The following is a 17,699-nucleotide window of genomic DNA, read 5'->3' as shown; positions in this document are numbered from 1 at the left end:
GATCCACGAAACTTTGCATTGCTTTTGCATTGGGATGGTTTTCAAACATCTCAAACTACTCAAAAGAATTGTGGAGTAGTGGAGATAAAGATTCTTAATGGTGGGAAAAAATCAGAGGTAGGAGCTTTGCCAGTGGTTTTTATACCCTTCAGCTGCAAGAAGATAATTGGGAGTTCATCAAAGTTGTTTCATGTTTTTTTGAGGCCTTTAATGGAGGGCTTGGAGAGGTTGTTTGTCGATGGAATAGAGATAGAGTTCAATTACCCTCTTGATTTGATCCCAATGTTGTCCCCTATGTCCTCTTCGCTATGTTGATGATGGTGACCGGAGATCACCCGGCCCAATGCAAGATCGGCTGCTTTAAAGGAGGGCAATCCTTTTGTCGTAGATGCAAGGCAAGTGCTCGTTTGGATAGTGAAGGATGTGGAACATACGTTTATGACAACAACAGGTATCAATTCCGATATCCTCCTGCAAAGAGTCAGATAGAGGAGTCCACTACTGTTATCTTAGCCTCCAAAAGGGCCTTCTCAAAGGGCCAGCGTGAAGCCCTCTCAAGGAATGTGGTCTTTCTAGAGTGTCTCCATTGTGGAGATTTTATGACCTACATGGGTTTAATCCACATCTTGACCTAATTTCTGATTGTATGCATATATTGTCATTAAACATGTTCTTGAAATATATTGGTGCTCTCATGAAATCCCTAAGTAATGATGTGAAAAACATGGTTGATGATGCCACTAAAAGAGTGAGTAGAGTTGTCCCTACTCACATTCGCTATGGTCGTTGGCCTAGATTTCCCAGCAAGTATCATGAGAGCTACAAGGCAGAGGAGAATCAGAAGTTTATTCAATGGTGCTTACCATATGTGCTATGTGAAGTGAGGGGAGTACCCAAAGACCTGTTTGATTTAGGTCTTCTTCTCATAGAAATTTCCCATTTATTTTTCAACTTCACTAGAGATAATGGATGGTCTCTGGAAGATATAAGTTTGATACGCAAACTCCTTGCATCATGGAGAGTTAAAACAGAAGAGATTTTTGGTTCGAACTCAGCTCCACTGGAGCATGTTGCAGGTTATGCATATTCTCCTATAAATAAATTGAATTTATAAGGTTATTTTGATTTTCTATATGTTTGGTTAGGGTTTGGTGAAATTATTGATGACATTTTGCGCCACGGCAGTCATGATGTAATATGGTGCTATTTATATGAGCGCATGGTGTCTATTTATGTTCGTGTGAAGACAAATCACAAGGAGGATGAGCTGTCTTTGGTGAACTACCATCGAAGGTTACTCTTCACTAGAGTTTTCTCAAATGTTAAAATAGATAGAGATAGACTTCTACCAACACAAAGGATCTTTAAAGCTTTTCATAATTCTCTGGTCTCCCCAGAAGGTTACTTAGTTGACAATGACAATTGGTTACATTGTCCAGAGTGGCATGGATGTGGGATTTTGAAAGTCTCTTCAATAGAGAAAGCCAAAATTTTGTGGGGTGTGGCCACGAGGCTCAATGTGGACTCCCCATGTACATAAGTGCTTGGACAAAAGGGGATTGTCATTGGTGGGAAGAAAAGATCTTACCGAGATACAACTTTAGAGGAGAAAATATTTTGTGTTGAGTATTTAAATAAAGATGCAACAAATGTTGGGGTTTATAACAAGGTCTTCTTCAAAGGAGAACTTTACAAGGTTGGAGATAATGTAGTGGTCTCGTGCGATGAAGGGAATACACAACCAATAATGTGGGACATTGGAAGGCTTGCATCAACCACTTCTTCTCAATTGAGGATAATGGAAACTTGAGAATATTCTTTGGAGGGAACTATTATCGCCAGAGGATTTCATATATTCAAGGGCATGACATCTTACAAATTGATAGTACTACAGGAATGAATCTTCTTCAACAAAGAGTTATGCCCTATACTTGGGATTGCATAAGACCCATCGAGTCTTTGTTACACAAGTTTATAGCTTTTCATTGTGGAAACAATATAATTGCATATGAAACTAAAGACTTACAACTAAGACAACGACTAGTTGAGCCTGGTTGTATTGGAAGTATTCCACCTTGGATTAAGGAGAATGACATTATCCTAATGAAACCAACCCTAAACCCTTTGTGTTCTTTTAGCACATTACAGTATGCCGTTGTAAGGGCTGTCGATCATGCTCTCATGCAAGTGAAAGTTGCATGGATTACAGAGATTGAGAGTCAATATGCAGAGAAACGATGGAAAGTTGTGAAAGAAGATGAAGAGTGGAAGACTTGGTGGCTGTGTGAGAGCAGTAACAAGCGATGGATAGTTTAAAAAAGAAGAAATATTATTGCTGGAGGTTTTATAACGGAGGTTCCTGTTATGTGGCAATCATGACTATAGAATAAAAGGTAACACTTGAATCTAAACATAGTTAGTAAATATTTTCTTAGGGGAGAGTAATTTGATTATTTTTTAAAGAAATAATATTAATGTGGTTCATTTTGGGCTTAGTGTACAAATGGCTGGGATCCAATCGAAAGACATTGAAGCTATGGTAAACAACCTGGACTTGGTAGAATTTCTAGAGGCCATGATTAAAAAGGCTAAAGCTGCAACTCAGACCAAGCAAGGTACTAGTGTATGTTTGTTCAATAGCACGTTACTCTAGTGGAAATTTGTTTAGTAACTTTCTAATTAGCATTAATATGCGTAGAAATACAAAGTGAATCCTCTCGTATAGCTGCCTCAGAAAACAGAGATTCTTTGCCAAATAAAAATGGTAACATACTTTGATTATTAGCATCAAATATATGATTCAAAAGTGGTTGACTTTATTAGAACTAATCTTTGTGAATGCTATTTATAGGTGTACGGATTTCTTCATCCTCTAGTAAAGAAAAAGTTAGGGCACCCTCTTATGACAATATATTTTGTCCACCAAAGGGGAAGGATAGGGATCCTAATAAGCTCTATGAGAAAGAGCTATTAGAGAAAATGCATAAAGAGCATCATGCAATTATGCTTGATAACTATCGCACTGTTCGTCGATGGTTTCGTAATTTCTCTATGCTGGCCGACTTACGCCACAACACAAAAGGCAAAGATGAGATTATACAAATTATTCGCGATAACTATGATAAAATTGCGGTGCTTTCTTAGGAAGGAGCTGAATACAAATGGCATGTGGAGGACATCTACAAATGGGTTGTGACCTCAAAACAAACAAAGCTTAAGTACAAAAAGTCAAAGGTAGATAATAACGTTATCCTTGTTTTTACTTGCTTAATTTACTTTGTATATTTTAAAAAATATTCTTTAATTATTTTATTTATGACCTTAAATAGGAGATGTTTGTGAAAAGTGAAAGCAAAAGTCGGTCCAATGAGGAAAACATCTATCCTACAATTTCACTTGAGGTATTGAATATTCTTACAATAGTAACTTATTATTAAATAATCAATTGAAATTTATTTATTTTTTATTGTTATCTTTTACAGCCTTTTGTTAATGTTGTCTCAAATGCTAGTGATGAGAAAGAGAAAATGATTGATAGCTTTAAGGTAACTTTTTGTAGTATCAGTCTTTTTGAATATTGGTGTATATATAGTATCTATAACACATGATTTTACTATTTCAAGCAACATGACCAAAGTGTATTAGTCAAAGGAGATTTTTTATGCTTTGATGGTATATCAAAGGTAAATATTTCATAATTTACTTTTTGTTATCTCTTTTTAACATAACATGCTTGTTCGTGAAAGTTACATTTGTTCTACGTGTAGGCTGATAAGTTTTTAATGGAAATTAATAACATTGATGGAATTAAAGAGTACCAAGATGAGGTATGTCGTAAAGATTTTATATAATTTGAATACAAAATCGGATTTTGTTAAAGTGTTATTTTAAAATGTAGGATGGTGCTATGTTTAATGATGAGCTTCTTCCAATGTCGTACACAGAGCTATTACACACAGGACAATAAAAAAGAGTCCTAGCAAACAAAGATCTTGATACATCCGTTGAGACTTCTTCATCAAAAGTTCTAGATGTAATTCTCCTTTCATACTTCTTTTTGTTATTGAGTGTTTTGGTTTTTAAAGTTTTTAGTTTACAACATAATATGGTTTTGCTATCACTTTCATTAGGAGCCATGTTATCAACATAAGAGTGGCAGAAAGAGAAAGGTAAGTGTTCTTCTCTTTTATTAACTTTTTATAATCTTGGAAAAGACTATTGCTTTGATTTTTAACTTCGTATTCTATGCTTTTTATATTGAAGATGAGTGAGAAAATGAAAACACTTAGTGAGCTTGACAGCGCTCGCAAAAGAGAGAGCAATGTCAACGAAAAGGTATATAACTTAATTTAGGGGTAAACTTAATTTGTGTTATAAAGAGTCTAAGTAAAAAATTGCTTTCTTCTCTTTTTATGGTTAAATTGTGAGTACAAGTTCAAAGAAAAATATTGATTATGATGATTTTGAAAAGGTTGCAAAGGTAAGTGTTTAAAAATACATGCTTATAAGGATTAGTAGTGAATCCGTATAAAATATCTTATTAGATGTTTTTTCTTTTGTAGATGGATTCGTACACATTAGAGGATATGGAGACTATCTTATTAGTATACACTAAGAAGAGAACAGTCAATGAGATGTATTTTTTGCTTCGAAAGGTGTATCTGAATTTGAAGAAAGAGGAGATTACTTTCAAGGCTTATACTAAGGATTTGAAAAATCCAGATAGCCACTTGATGGTAAAGCAAGTTACGAGTTGGCTAATCGAGATGAAGAAGATAGTCATTCATGGCTACTCACCTTTGAGTGCCAATGATATTGAACTTCTTTCTTAGAAGCATATTTCATGGCAAAAACTTGTGATTTTGACTTTAGGAAGTTATTATGGTCTTTTAAATTGTGACTCTGTTTAATCATTTTAAAACATTGCAATGTGGTGAGCTCTCAAAATTTGTCTTCTATACGTTTTGTCTACATGATTTGTGATGTGATATTTAAGTATAGTTGTTGATTTAATTATGGTCAATTTTAATTACAAAGAGTTAGAGATTTTCTCCATATAGATATTAGGGATTATACATATAGATGAAAGAGAAATTAGGTGTTCAAATTACCTATATAGATAATTTTGTATATGTAGAATGAGATTCTATGCTTCAATCACTACATAGAGAATGTTTCACGTTCTCTAGTTTGGACTTTTATTAGGTATGTATATCTAAAGTAGTAAAGAACATAGAGAATTTATTTATTTTGCTATGTAGAGAAAGGTCAAAAGTTCCTTGTGCTTAAGTTGTGTGGTGTCTGTTAAACACGGCAAGATTTTGCAGGGCTAGTTTCAAAGTAGCAAAACGATTCATGGGTTGATTACTGGTTTCTCCATCATCTAGTTTGTAATGCATGTTTAATGCCACATGGATTGAGGTGAGGGTGTGCGAGTGTCGGAGCTCAATGTGGGAGTTTCTACGTTGTCGTTTTCGGGCTTTGACATCGTGCAAAAGAGAAATTTCTCCAATGGGATTGTAGAGAAGGCGGGCTTCGGATCTGACAAACATTGACAAAAAAATATTGAAATTCAACTGAACTGCTCATGTCGAAGATTGCCTTATGGTAGTGCTATAAAAGCTCTAGTTGACACTTTATGCTATGGATGTCTGACGTTCAATAGTATGGGACAAGATTCTTGAAGTGTTGCTTGTCTGACATGTGAGCACTCATACGTGACATAATGTCATTATGCATGCAGGCGGAACTGTGGAAGAGAGGTGCCTAAATAAAGCCACACAAGGAGCAAGAGAAGGGGGAGGAGAGAGGAAGAGAAAATGCATGGGCAAGGGGTGAGAATATAGACAGTGTTTTCTTCCGAACGCTCCCTGCTAAACGTAACTCTACCGAAAATAGCCGAGATAAGCTTTGAGCGGCAGGGTTGAGCAGAAGGGATAGGCACTCCTCCTTTTCCTGGGCGGAACAGACGAGACTCGGAGCATGGTGCATTTTGCAGTCCTTTTCCTAGCACATTGTTCTCGTTCTATGCACTTAACACTTGCCGATATCAGATGCTTCTTGTGACGGCGTATGTCAATACTTCTTGTTGGACATTGCATCGAGGGTTTTTATCCCCTCTCTATCGCTTGGTGCTCAACTTTATATGGGAGGTTGTATACACAAGAAGATTTAGAAATTTTCTCGTGTAGGAAAATGGAGTCTTTCTAGTGTTTTTCATACAATGCATACACTGTACCTAGCTAGGTATGCGGCGTCTCCCTCACAGAAGCTCACGATATTGAGGTAAGTCACAATGTGGGAAATATTGTGAGGATTTGTCCAAAACTTCTAGTGATTAAGAATGCTTATAATAGTGATCAGAATGGCCATCAGCTGGGAGTGGGAGGGTAGCCATATAGACTGGCCACATGCGACGAAGGTCCTCTATAGTCTAGAGAGAGAGAGAATCAGTGATGTTTTATAGTGAAATTTTACCAGAATTTCTGAGAAGCAAATTTCTAGCGAGAAAAGATATGTCGAGAGAAAGAAAACTGTTATATAGAGAGAGAAAACAATCTAGAGAGAATTCAATCTTAGATAGAGGAAATCAGCACTCTAGAATGAGAAGAGAGAATCTAGAGAGAGATCCAGCTACAACGCCAATTCCTGCCCTCCTTGCGCTGAAGCTGTGCATGCGAAAACACAGTTTCTGCCCACAAACCCTGTAGCCCGACGGCTATAGTACTGCTAGTAGTGACTAGTCTCTATTTCAGTGCTCTAGAGGACGCATGGACCTAGGCCAATGGGCTGATTCTAGTCGACAAGCACTTTGGCTAGAGATGGACGAGCGGTAGCCAATGGCCTTGTGTCCATCTAGCGTGCCACCGACCATTGTCTATACGGTTCACCTCATCCTCTAGGAGGTATTTTGGTGGTTGTATATATTGTCTATAACATATTGGAGATGTATCAGTTGTATGTATGAGTTCTTGGTGTTGGTATTGTCATAGCAGTCTAGCCTTTAGAGTTTACAATCAACACACTATCTAGCTAGACAACCCCTTGTATCCGAGTGGTTGAAATCTTGTTTTTGAGCATGTTTTACGTCTGTTTTTTGATGTTTTTTCTGTTCTTTTTCATCGTGTTCTTGTCTTGTTTTCTTGTGTTCTTCGCATTGGGTTGTTTGGGTTTGTTGTTGGTGGCTTGCTGCTTTGCTCTTTGCTCGCTCTATCAGGTTTCTACATCAAGTTTTCGAAGGTTGTTGTCATCAGAGGCTCCTTCCCTACCTTCCTGGAGTTCCCTCTCTAGCTCTAGTCCTTAGTAGCCACTTTTAGCAAGTGGACATATATCCAATACAACAAATAGAAATATAAAACATAAGAATTAACAAAAGATAAAGAGGCAAGATGACGTATCTTATCTTTTTGTCCTCGTGGCTCCATGACTTATTTGAGATCAATTTTTTGAGTAGTCCTTCATGAAAGATTTCCTTCCTTGATCCCCCATCGTAGAATCACATAATCACCTCGTCTAATTCTCTAAGTCCGGTTTCCAAATCCTTCATCTTTATCGATTAGGGTTGCCACCTGTTGTGATACCATTTGTAACGCGCCTCCACTTAAAGAGATATAAAGAACAATAGGTAGAATATGGAGAGAACCAAGATGTAGTTCTTTATTGATACTAATGAATAGGCTACAATCAATTATGAGAAGTAACACTCTCAATCACAAAGCTCTAACCACCCAACCACCCTCGAGCACATGTAAAGAGAGAATCTCACTCTCACTCTCATTCACATTCTCAATCACAATCTCATTCACACTCACAATCTCAATCTCATTCTCATTCACAATCATAATCTCTCCCTTAATCTACGAAGAAGATCCAGCATCCCTTAATCCCTCCCTTAATCTCAATAAATGATCCCAGAGGTCATACAATGACATAATGATCCAAAAGATGATATAACGACATACTGATCCAAAAAGTGATACAATTCCAAAATGTGATACAATGATAAGTAGAGGAAATAGGAAATGATAATGTATGTGTACATGCATGTAGCATCAATCTGCTCCCTCCCTAGATCTAATGACCTCAATGATACTCTCATGGTGAATATCTAGAAGAAAATGATCTGTGTCATGGGCTAGTCTCAGAAGTCTCATGAATAATCTCTTGTAGCTTGAGTTTGACACCAACTACGAGGAGGGAGAAGTGTATAGCCTCCTTCCTACACATGTAGTGTGCAAACTCAATATGTTTGCTATCATCAAGCTCACCAATATGTACAAAATATCTACCAGTAACAACGATATTATGATGCTTAAACACCTGGCGATAACCGTCGATTGTGTCTTGATCTAAAATATGTTTTGGCTTAGTATACTGTAAAAGGTAATACTCCACCACTTCACTGTTATCACTCTCGACAATAATAGCAAATATGTCACCGATATCCAAATCATCTGTAAGAGTATCATAGACAAAGGAGAAAATCCAAACCCCACTACATGTGTAATAATGGATATAAGTTGCAATGGTAGCACTGTTTAAATATAAGTACAATTATCAATGAGTTTGACAAAAGATATAATCATATTAAACAAATAATATCTCTAGCAAAGTCTATAAAAATACCAAAACTAATTTATGTACTATATGTGTGTGTGTGTGTGTGTGTGTGTGTGTGTGTACATATAAGCCCATCCCCTGCTCCTACTCTTACTCCTACTCCTACTCCTGCTCATCATCTTGTCTCTCTGTGTCCTATGAATAGGTCATAGCACTGCTCGCTCCAATATGTAACCCACTCAGTATCAAGACAACGGCCCCAATGTCCATCGATGCATCACCCACAAAAACATGCAAGTGCTTGAGTGTAGATAGTTGGGTTTGGGTGATCCAAACTCAATATACTATGTAGTTGTTGGGTGCCTTTGATTGTGTGATACAATCAAAGCTCTCAACACTAGCAATATCATCACTCCTCACAAGCCAAAAGTATGTATACCTATTAAGCATCATGCCGCAAAAAATAAGAGGCTGCTTACGTCCGTATGTGCTGTATACACTAATCCACAACATGTTGTGTATCACAAAGTTGAATATTATCATGCTGAAGTTGATATCATAGAAGGGCACGTTTCACACAAGCACCTGCATCATCGTGCTCTCCCTTCCCATGCCCAGTCTCAAAGAAGCTCCAAAGAACTAGAACACGAGAAGTCGTGTGCCATTGTCACAACCATAAAAAGTGTTGCGCAGTCTTAAATTGTGCCCCACACTCATCTGATCATATCCATCGTTGCTTCACTGTGAATCCTATATCAGTCAAGTGCTCATCATTGCAACAAAAGCAATACTAGACAAACTCGGTACTATGGGAGCGATCATCACCCGGGGGATTCACCATGGAAAACTTACCGCACCACGTAAGTGTAGGGGAGGGGGTTTTTTTACAAGTCACATAAGCATATAAGTTAGGGGCAGGCCCCAATAATCTATCTCCCAAGCTTAGAAATAAGGGAGGGGGTATCATATCTATGGGGTGGGTGGGGGGGGACTGACCTAGGTTGATTACTTGTAACGATTGGTCACACCGGTGTGCACTAGAACACATATGAATTTTGGGAAGTTTTTAATCAAGCCACACATCAAATTTTGTATCAAGCCGGTCATAGGTAAGGGCTGATTTAGAGCAGGTCAAGGGTTGATTTACACCAGCTTTGAATGGGTCACAATTAGCCAGAGTGCAGGTTGATCGGGCACATAGTTTGAAAGCCAAACTAAGATACATTGAGAGTACATCTCGTTATCAACAAAAGAGGCTGCTTATACGTTGTTAGCCACTATGCTACACACTCTTTAACTAGTTTTACTCAGTTAGATAATGTGAGAACTAAATTTTATATGTAAGATAGGGGTATGCTAGTTTTCTTCATTGATTGTCGTATAAGCGTAGAAAGGGGGGTCATTTTTCCTAATAGGAGTCGTATATAGGGGTTTTATCAAAGTTGTCCGCTCGAAGGTGGCGTCCCGTTTTGTATATAGAGTGAATCCCCCGGGGATCATCACTAATGTAGAAGTGATAATCACGAACTATGTGTTGCTCTGTATCGATGGATGTGTGTCCATCCACATCCACATCCACATGGCGGTAACATATGTGCACCATGATAGCCACCTCTACATCATTAAAAAAAATGAAATGATTTGTAAAAGTGTAAGCTCTATCATATATCATGAATAAAACCATGCATGGTGATAGCATAATTTTTTTAAATAAAGACAAAAGCAATTATTATAAAATTCACATTCATGCTGAGAGAAATAATACTCTAATTGTATCTCTCGTTGGGGCACAATGTGTAGTTCTGAGTAAAGTCAACCATAGAGACTATTGTGCTGATGGAGAGGTGAGATAGACAGTGTCGATACTATTGATCTTGCCATTTCACTCTATTGGCATGCTACACATACATGTATATTTGCTCACAAAATGCCACAATGAAGTCCCGGCAAGATGAAGAGCGAGACGATAAAGCTAATCTCCTAGATCGCCCACCACCTGGTAGATCTCTAATCTAATACTGATACTACTGCCATGGAACTGTCTCCTCTCTATCACTATCCTTTGGGAAAAAGGGAATCATGGCCAAGTCTCCACATGATATGCATGACCCCTACACAAATGCCTACCAGTGTGCTTGAGATCGAGCACATAATATCATATGAACAAAATCTTGTACAATACGAGGGAGTGCTGCTCTATTCCTAGACAACTACGAAAAGACACCATCATATAGATCAAATTGTATATGCCATCTACATAGGCATGCCTTTCGAATTGATGTGGATCGCGCAAACCAAGGCTTACAAGCCTCAAATGACCTCTGACCAATCACTATATCTGAGTGAATACATTGAAACATAAGATACAACTGAGTATGTGTCATCTCTAGAAAACATGCTCCATGCTCCTCAAACTACCCTCTACCAATTCTGTGGCATGGTGCTCTTTGAATTCTGGTGAGGCACGAGAGTGCTCCTCCCAGAATCTCTCAATCAAATATCTGATCTCTAGTACTAGTATGCACAAAGATTTAAGAGCACATCTAGAGCTAGCCCATAATGCCTCTGAATCACCTAAATCTAATCTCTATCTCCATCTCGTACCATCTCTCAAAGAAAAATGAGAAATAATTGAGAAGTAGAATGTGGGCTACTTGATATGCCTAGTGCGGTAATAGTATGAACAATAGCATGCCTAGCGGCAAGTGCATCCCTTGTAGACCTCCTAGAAAGTCTAGAATATGTCCCTTGAATACTATGTACCACATGTCTAGTAGTCCTTCTCATCCAAGTGCTAGAAATTGTGATAGCCTACACACATCATGTCATAGAAGGGAGGTGAATCAACTCCCCTAACACATGTACCTAAGATGGGATATCAAGCCCATGAAAACACCTCATCGCAATCTGCTCGGAGGCTAGAGGTAATGTGGGAACATCCAAAGAATCATGATGAAGGGTGGTGGGAGAATGAGGAGTGGCATCATGATCATCACGCATATGAGAAGGAGGAGGGATTTTGGAATCATTCTTCGACTCTCCACGAGCTCGATCCCTTTGTCGTCACTTACACTCTCAATATTTTTTTCTCTTTTCTTCCATGCAAGCATGCTCTTCCTCCACACCAAGAACGTTAAGAGGTAATGGCCTATTTCTATCCCTCTTACAATCACGGCGTGAATGGGAACCCATTCTTATATAGGAATATATGGTAAAGAAATAATTATTTTAGAAAATAATAGCTAACTGCTCTACTCTTAAATACGTGATATAATTGGAAAAAAGTTAATAACCCAAAACTAAACTATTCTTAATTTGTGTTCATAAATACTTAAACAACTCTAATTGCAAAGTAGCAAAACTTGGAGTGGGAAATCTAAAAGGAGGAGAAGAGAGAGAGCTAAAAGTGAAAGAGTGATCAACTAAGGAGGGTGTGGATATCAAGGGCTTTTATACTAAATGGAAAGAGTGATCAAATTTTGGATAATTTTAAAAAGGAAAATGTTTTTTTTGGATTAAGAAAATGTCTTTATTTTAGATTTTTAATTAAAAAATATTTTTTGAGATAATTAATTTTAGTATTATTTTAAAAATAATAATATTCAAGATATTTTTAAATATTTAATGTTATTTTTTAAATTTAAATAATTAGCAATTTTATTGATGTGGCAACATGTGACATGGCAAATTAGTGCCACATGCCATATATGCATGTCAGGTGGCATGACATGTTAGCAAGAGGGAGGTGGCAAGCAAGGTGGTATAGTCAAACTAGTTAATCATGCAAGGGTGGCAATGTGACTTGGTAATCAAATCTAAGTTGGCAAGTTGACATGCCAAAATGAGTTGGCACTAGTCCTATGTGGACTCTAACCATGATGACATGGCATGTACATGTAGGACTATGATGAGGACATTAAGATGATATGGCATGCACATGTAGGACTATATGACTATGACTAGGATACCAAATGATGCATGGCAACATCTCAAGCTTTAGACACCACCAAACTTAATCCACCGAGGCTATGTACATACCTAGGGTGGACAAAAGGGGTAAAAAAGCCTTGTTCACCTAAAAAAATGACTTTGCATTACTTAATTTGATCCACTGCTTTCTTTTGTTATGTTCATGAAACAAAGATCTTACACATATATAAGAATTACTTGAACTTCACATATATTTTAATTATTACAAATAATTTATGCTACTTTTACTGAGCCTCTGACGACTTGATGGTAGCTTCTAAGGAAGATCTGAAAAAATTAACCGTTAACTATATGATGAAATTATATCAGCACATTCTACCAACTTTTTTCTATTATTTGACCATTGGATCTTGATAGTTGATGTGTACATCAACTATCACATAAAGATCTTATAAAGATCTTACATCTATATAAGAATTACTTGAACTTTATATATATTTGAATTATTACAAATAATTTATACTACTTTTACTGAACCTCTGACGACTTGACAATAACTTTCAAGAAAGATCTAAAAAAATTAATCGTTAACTATATGATTAAATCATACCAGCACATTCTACCAACTTTCTTCTATTATTTGACCATTGATCTTGATAGTTGATGTTTACATCATATCAAGTTGGTGAAAGCCAAATTGATGCTTTTTTAAGAGATTTTTTCCCAGAATAAAAAGTATGAAAAATAGCAAAATACATTTTAAAAATCCCATTAAATAAAATTAAGTTGTACACATACTACATATTTGGCCTACAAAGTGGCTTGATCATTGGATCTATGAGGTGAAAGTTATAAGAATTTTTTACTTTTTCTTATCATGTTGGAAAATGTGGGACACCTAATACCTGCAATATGTCCTCCTACCTAAATTTTGAGTAAACGTTTTTTTATCATCTTTTGTATTTATGATCCCAACTATAGGTTTCATGTGCCCTCTAATTCTTATCTCTAATGGATCTTCCTAGATATGGAAATTAGGAGCTTCAAAGTGAAAAATTGCATGTTTTCATGCTGTCTCGAGAGGTCCAAGGTGACAAAAGTGGGTACACTTAACTTGCAACCACCCATTTATCCAATGGAGATGATTTCCATTGAACCTACTTGGCTCGATAAAAATGATTTTGGGTTTATGACGAAGACCACCTATCTCAATTTGAAATTTAACTTGGAAAATCCTTGCACTTAGGTCTTCTATTGTAAGATACACTTGGAAAAGGGATAAGTTACCAATCATACCTATGGATTTTATGAAAAGGAAAACCAATCAACCTTTTTAAGTTACCTTTGATACTATCTTGGGAACCCTTTCATCTTATTTTTTATTCTTCATGTAGTCCATTTGTTGCATTTGAAGAATCTACAAAACTAATAAATCAATTATGTAATAATGGTTTCAAAAAATAGAAAATATGATGTTCTTAAACTCCACACTAACACTTTGGCTATGAATGAGAGGATGGGTATTCAGTTCAATCCATCTTTGATCTTCAACTTGATGAGGCTATAGGCCCATACTCATTGGGCCTATTGCCTCATATGAGTATGGTGCCTAGGATAGGGTGGACACACACACACACACACACACACACACACACATACTTTTGCATCATTTTGATATACTTTTACACACAAACTATACTTACATTTGGCTCCATCTAATTTTGGAACATAATCTACCTACACACACACACACACACACACTTCTACATTGTTTGACCTATACTCTCTTTAGCTTAGACTTTACTTATACTCTGCCTTGACCTCACTAATAATATAATCACTATTGTGATTATCTACTTGGACATTAGGTTCTTTGTACTAGATAGGGGTTGATTCCTTGCCGTATTGGGATACCCTTTATAGTAGAGGTTTGGCTAGGCTTTTGAGCTTGTGATGGGCATATGGCCCTCCTAAGTCTAAGGGTTAGAAGAACTACAAGTGATAGGCATTATAACCCTCTACATTGATTGCACTACACTTGGACATGGATTTTTTCTTATCCCTCTTTTCGAGATGTGTGGGTTGACATTTTACCAACCATGGAAGATGATTGTCTAGTGGTACTTATGAAAATGGGAACTTGGCTATTTGGAGAAAGGAAGATACAATCTAATATAATTTTTGTACCCCTTAACACTTGAGAGGCTCTTATTTGGGCAAAATTTTAGGCCTTTTACTTGCCCGACTTTATGCAAACTTTCTCTAGATGCCTTGTTCTTATTACGAAACATATCTAGTAGAGAGAATATAAGATTTTAGGTCTTCTATCCCATTGAAAAGGTTTTGCACTGTAATGATGGTGGGAGATGGCTTTGCCCCAAGCATGATGACTGAAGACTACATGAGATGATGGGGAGATACCCCACCAGCTACCATAACTTCGAGCCATGTTATTTATAGAAGGTGAGTGATTGGTAATACCCACTCACTTTGTTTTTTTGCTTTTGAATATGGATACTTAAAATGCAACTTAAGTCATAACTATGCCCATTAAGCCTTGATAAATTAAATGAATTTTAAAACTATGAATAAATAGCATCAATCTTCTTTTGAAACAAGCTCTATTACACTTGGATCATACCCAAAAGTAATTCTTCTATGATTCATATAGAGCATCTTTATAATACCCAATAGTGTTTGATTATTTTGTTTATCTTGTATATTTTATTTTGTAAAGGTTATTATGCCATATAGAAAAATCAAATGTGCATTATATCCTGATCATATTAGTCATAATTTATGACTATTCCTTGATATCTTTACCAAGTGTGTAATATACTCAAGGGGAAACCTAAGGATTATCATCACCTACACTAACACTTTCATATTTATCAATATTTGGGTTAGCCTACCACAAGCATTCTAGTAGAAAGATATTCCATGCCTTTTGCATGTGCTAAGTGACCAGAAAAGAAGGAAAACTATAGTTTTGCTTCTTTCAGTTGTAATGGCTCTACTTCTTGTTACTATGAGTGCTCCTTCTTCATAGGTAGCTGGCAAATCCAATGTGCTTATAATGATAAGATTAGCTTATTCTTGATTGCTACATGCTTGTTGTTGTTGTTGTTGGAATAAGGGATTTTGGTTGCAACATACACTCTACTTGCATGGATACTTAAAATGCAGCTTACGTCATAATTGTGCTCATAAAGCCTTGATAAATTAAATGAATTTTAAAACTATGAACAAAATAGCATCAATGTTCTCTTGAAAGAAGCTCTATTACACTTGGATCATACCCAAAAGTAATTCTTCTATGATTCATATAGAGCATCTTTATAATACCCAATAGTGTTTGATTATTTTGTTTATCTTGTATATTTTATTCTCTAAAGGTTATTATGCCATATAGAAAAATCAAATGTGCATTATATCTTGATCATATTAGTCATAATTTATGACTTTTCCTTGATATATATTATCAAGTGTGTAATATACTCAAGGGGAGACCTAAGGATTATCATCACCTACACTAACACTTTCATATTTATCAATATTTGGGTTAGCCTATCACAAGAATTACTAGTAGAAAGATATTCCATGCATTTTGCATGTGCTAAGTGACCAGAAAAGAAGGAAAACTATAGTAATGTACACATTTAGTAGGAAATATTGGTACCCATACCTGCTAGTATAACCCATGTCACAGTAAGTAGCTAGTTAGATTCTAACTAAGTCACATAATTATAGTAACCTCCTTTGCACTTTGAAACATAATCCTTATTGACAGCCAAAATCTTCCATTACTAGTGTGTGTGTGTGTGGGGTGCTCCCTTGGATTGACATAGATTATATTAGTGTGTATAGCTATGCTATTAGACGTTTGCGACGATTCGCTAAAAAAATCCATGCTATAAAAATGTTGTTAGCCTCATGTAAAAGTCCACCTTCACTCATGATGCTATATTGTGAGGACTTGTGCTCGCTTCCTTGATGTTGGAATTTTGGTTTTATCTCATAAGCAACTGGTAAAAAGCCAACTAGAGCTTCCCAAATTTTCATAGTTCACACAAAATGGTGATTATATTATTTCAAAGTCTTGTTTTGTGTCTTTCCGATAAAGAAAGATCAGGATCTCAAAGGGAAGGGAATTATTGATCAAGGAGATGGAGTTGGGACATCCATGCACATTTGGGAAGAGTCCCTAGTTGGAACAGCTTCTCAAGCTTGTATAGAGTCTGGAGTGCAAAGGAAGAGGGTGAGTTGGAGCTCGAAAGATTGTGATATGCTCCAAAAAATTATACGAGACTTCCAACATGCACCCAAGCAAGTGTAGCCTAGTTTTTGGAATACAATCCACTCTCAGCAGATCATAAGGGCCTCTTTAACCAAGGTAAACCCCAATCAATCTTTTCCTCTTTTTTTTTGAAGTAGTCGGGCCCCATTCTTACACTCTGCTTATACTAGAGAAACCCTAAACCAAGGTAAGGGTTAAAGATCCTGCTTCCATTTTGTGTACTAGTATGGCCGGCCGCCTTTGGCGGCCTCTCTCTCCCTCTTTCGTGTGCAAAGGGGCTTTTTTTAGTTTTGGACTTTAACCTTCAGGTCGCAGATTGGGACACGTGTAAAGGGCTCCCCCTTCCGCCATATTATGTTAGTAGACTCTGCTTATACTAGAGAAATGTTAGGAAATAAGATGTAGCTAAATAGATTTTTGAGTAGATTACTTAATGGAGAGAGATAGATTTCACACACAAGAGATTATAGAGTAGAGAGAGAGAGAGAGAGAGAGAGAGAGAGAGAGAGTACACATGATATACGTGGTTCACCCAATGTGGGCTACGTCCACGGGAAAGTAGCCACTCAATGGCTTTAACACTTCAAAAGAAGAAGTAGTTTACAAAGGGATTAAACCCTTGATAGAGCTCCCGCCTTGCTTCACTCTCACCACCTCACACTCACCTTGTTGCATTAACTTCACACTATGAAATGTGTGTAGAAATGGCCTCCTTTTATAGGCCAAAAGGGCTGCCCTCTCTTATGAGAGACAGCCATGTGTAGCCGCCCTTGTGCGAATAAGTCCAAATCGGACCCTCCAATCCGCCCATGTGTGGCCGCCCTTGAGAAGACAAGTCCGCTTTTGAATTTGGTCACCGGCCACCGGCCATTGACTTCCGACTGCCGGCCATCGGCCATTGACTATTGGCCAC

General features: G+C 37.1%; 1 protein-coding gene and 2 pseudogenes across 1 annotated transcript; 2 read left to right on the top strand and 1 right to left on the bottom strand.

Annotated features, from left to right (window-relative positions):
* The first annotated feature begins 282 nt into the window (after positions 1–282).
* Positions 283–3,400, top strand: LOC147443689 (uncharacterized; annotated as a pseudogene).
* A 127-nt stretch (positions 3,401–3,527) lies between these two features.
* LOC147443688 (uncharacterized) lies at positions 3,528–4,832 on the top strand. Its single transcript, XM_086528028.1, has 9 exons — positions 3,528–3,545; positions 3,624–3,683; positions 3,768–3,827; positions 3,899–3,909; positions 3,973–4,033; positions 4,134–4,169; positions 4,264–4,333; positions 4,419–4,480; positions 4,563–4,832. Exons 1-9 carry the CDS (start codon positions 3,528–3,530, stop codon positions 4,830–4,832), a joined length of 648 nt encoding a protein of 215 aa, XP_086384154.1.
* Positions 4,833–8,127: 3,295 nt separating this feature from the next.
* Positions 8,128–17,699, bottom strand: part of LOC147443687 (uncharacterized) — a 92,005-nt pseudogene continuing 82,433 nt past the window's right edge.

Source organism: Adiantum capillus-veneris, chromosome 13 (genome assembly GCF_014529385.1).
Source record: "Adiantum capillus-veneris isolate H3 chromosome 13, ASM1452938v2, whole genome shotgun sequence".
NCBI classification, from domain to species: Eukaryota; Viridiplantae; Streptophyta; class Polypodiopsida; order Polypodiales; family Pteridaceae; genus Adiantum; species Adiantum capillus-veneris.
The sequence above is the reverse complement of the archived record's forward strand: the minus strand, read 5'-3'. Positions and strand labels throughout refer to the sequence as shown.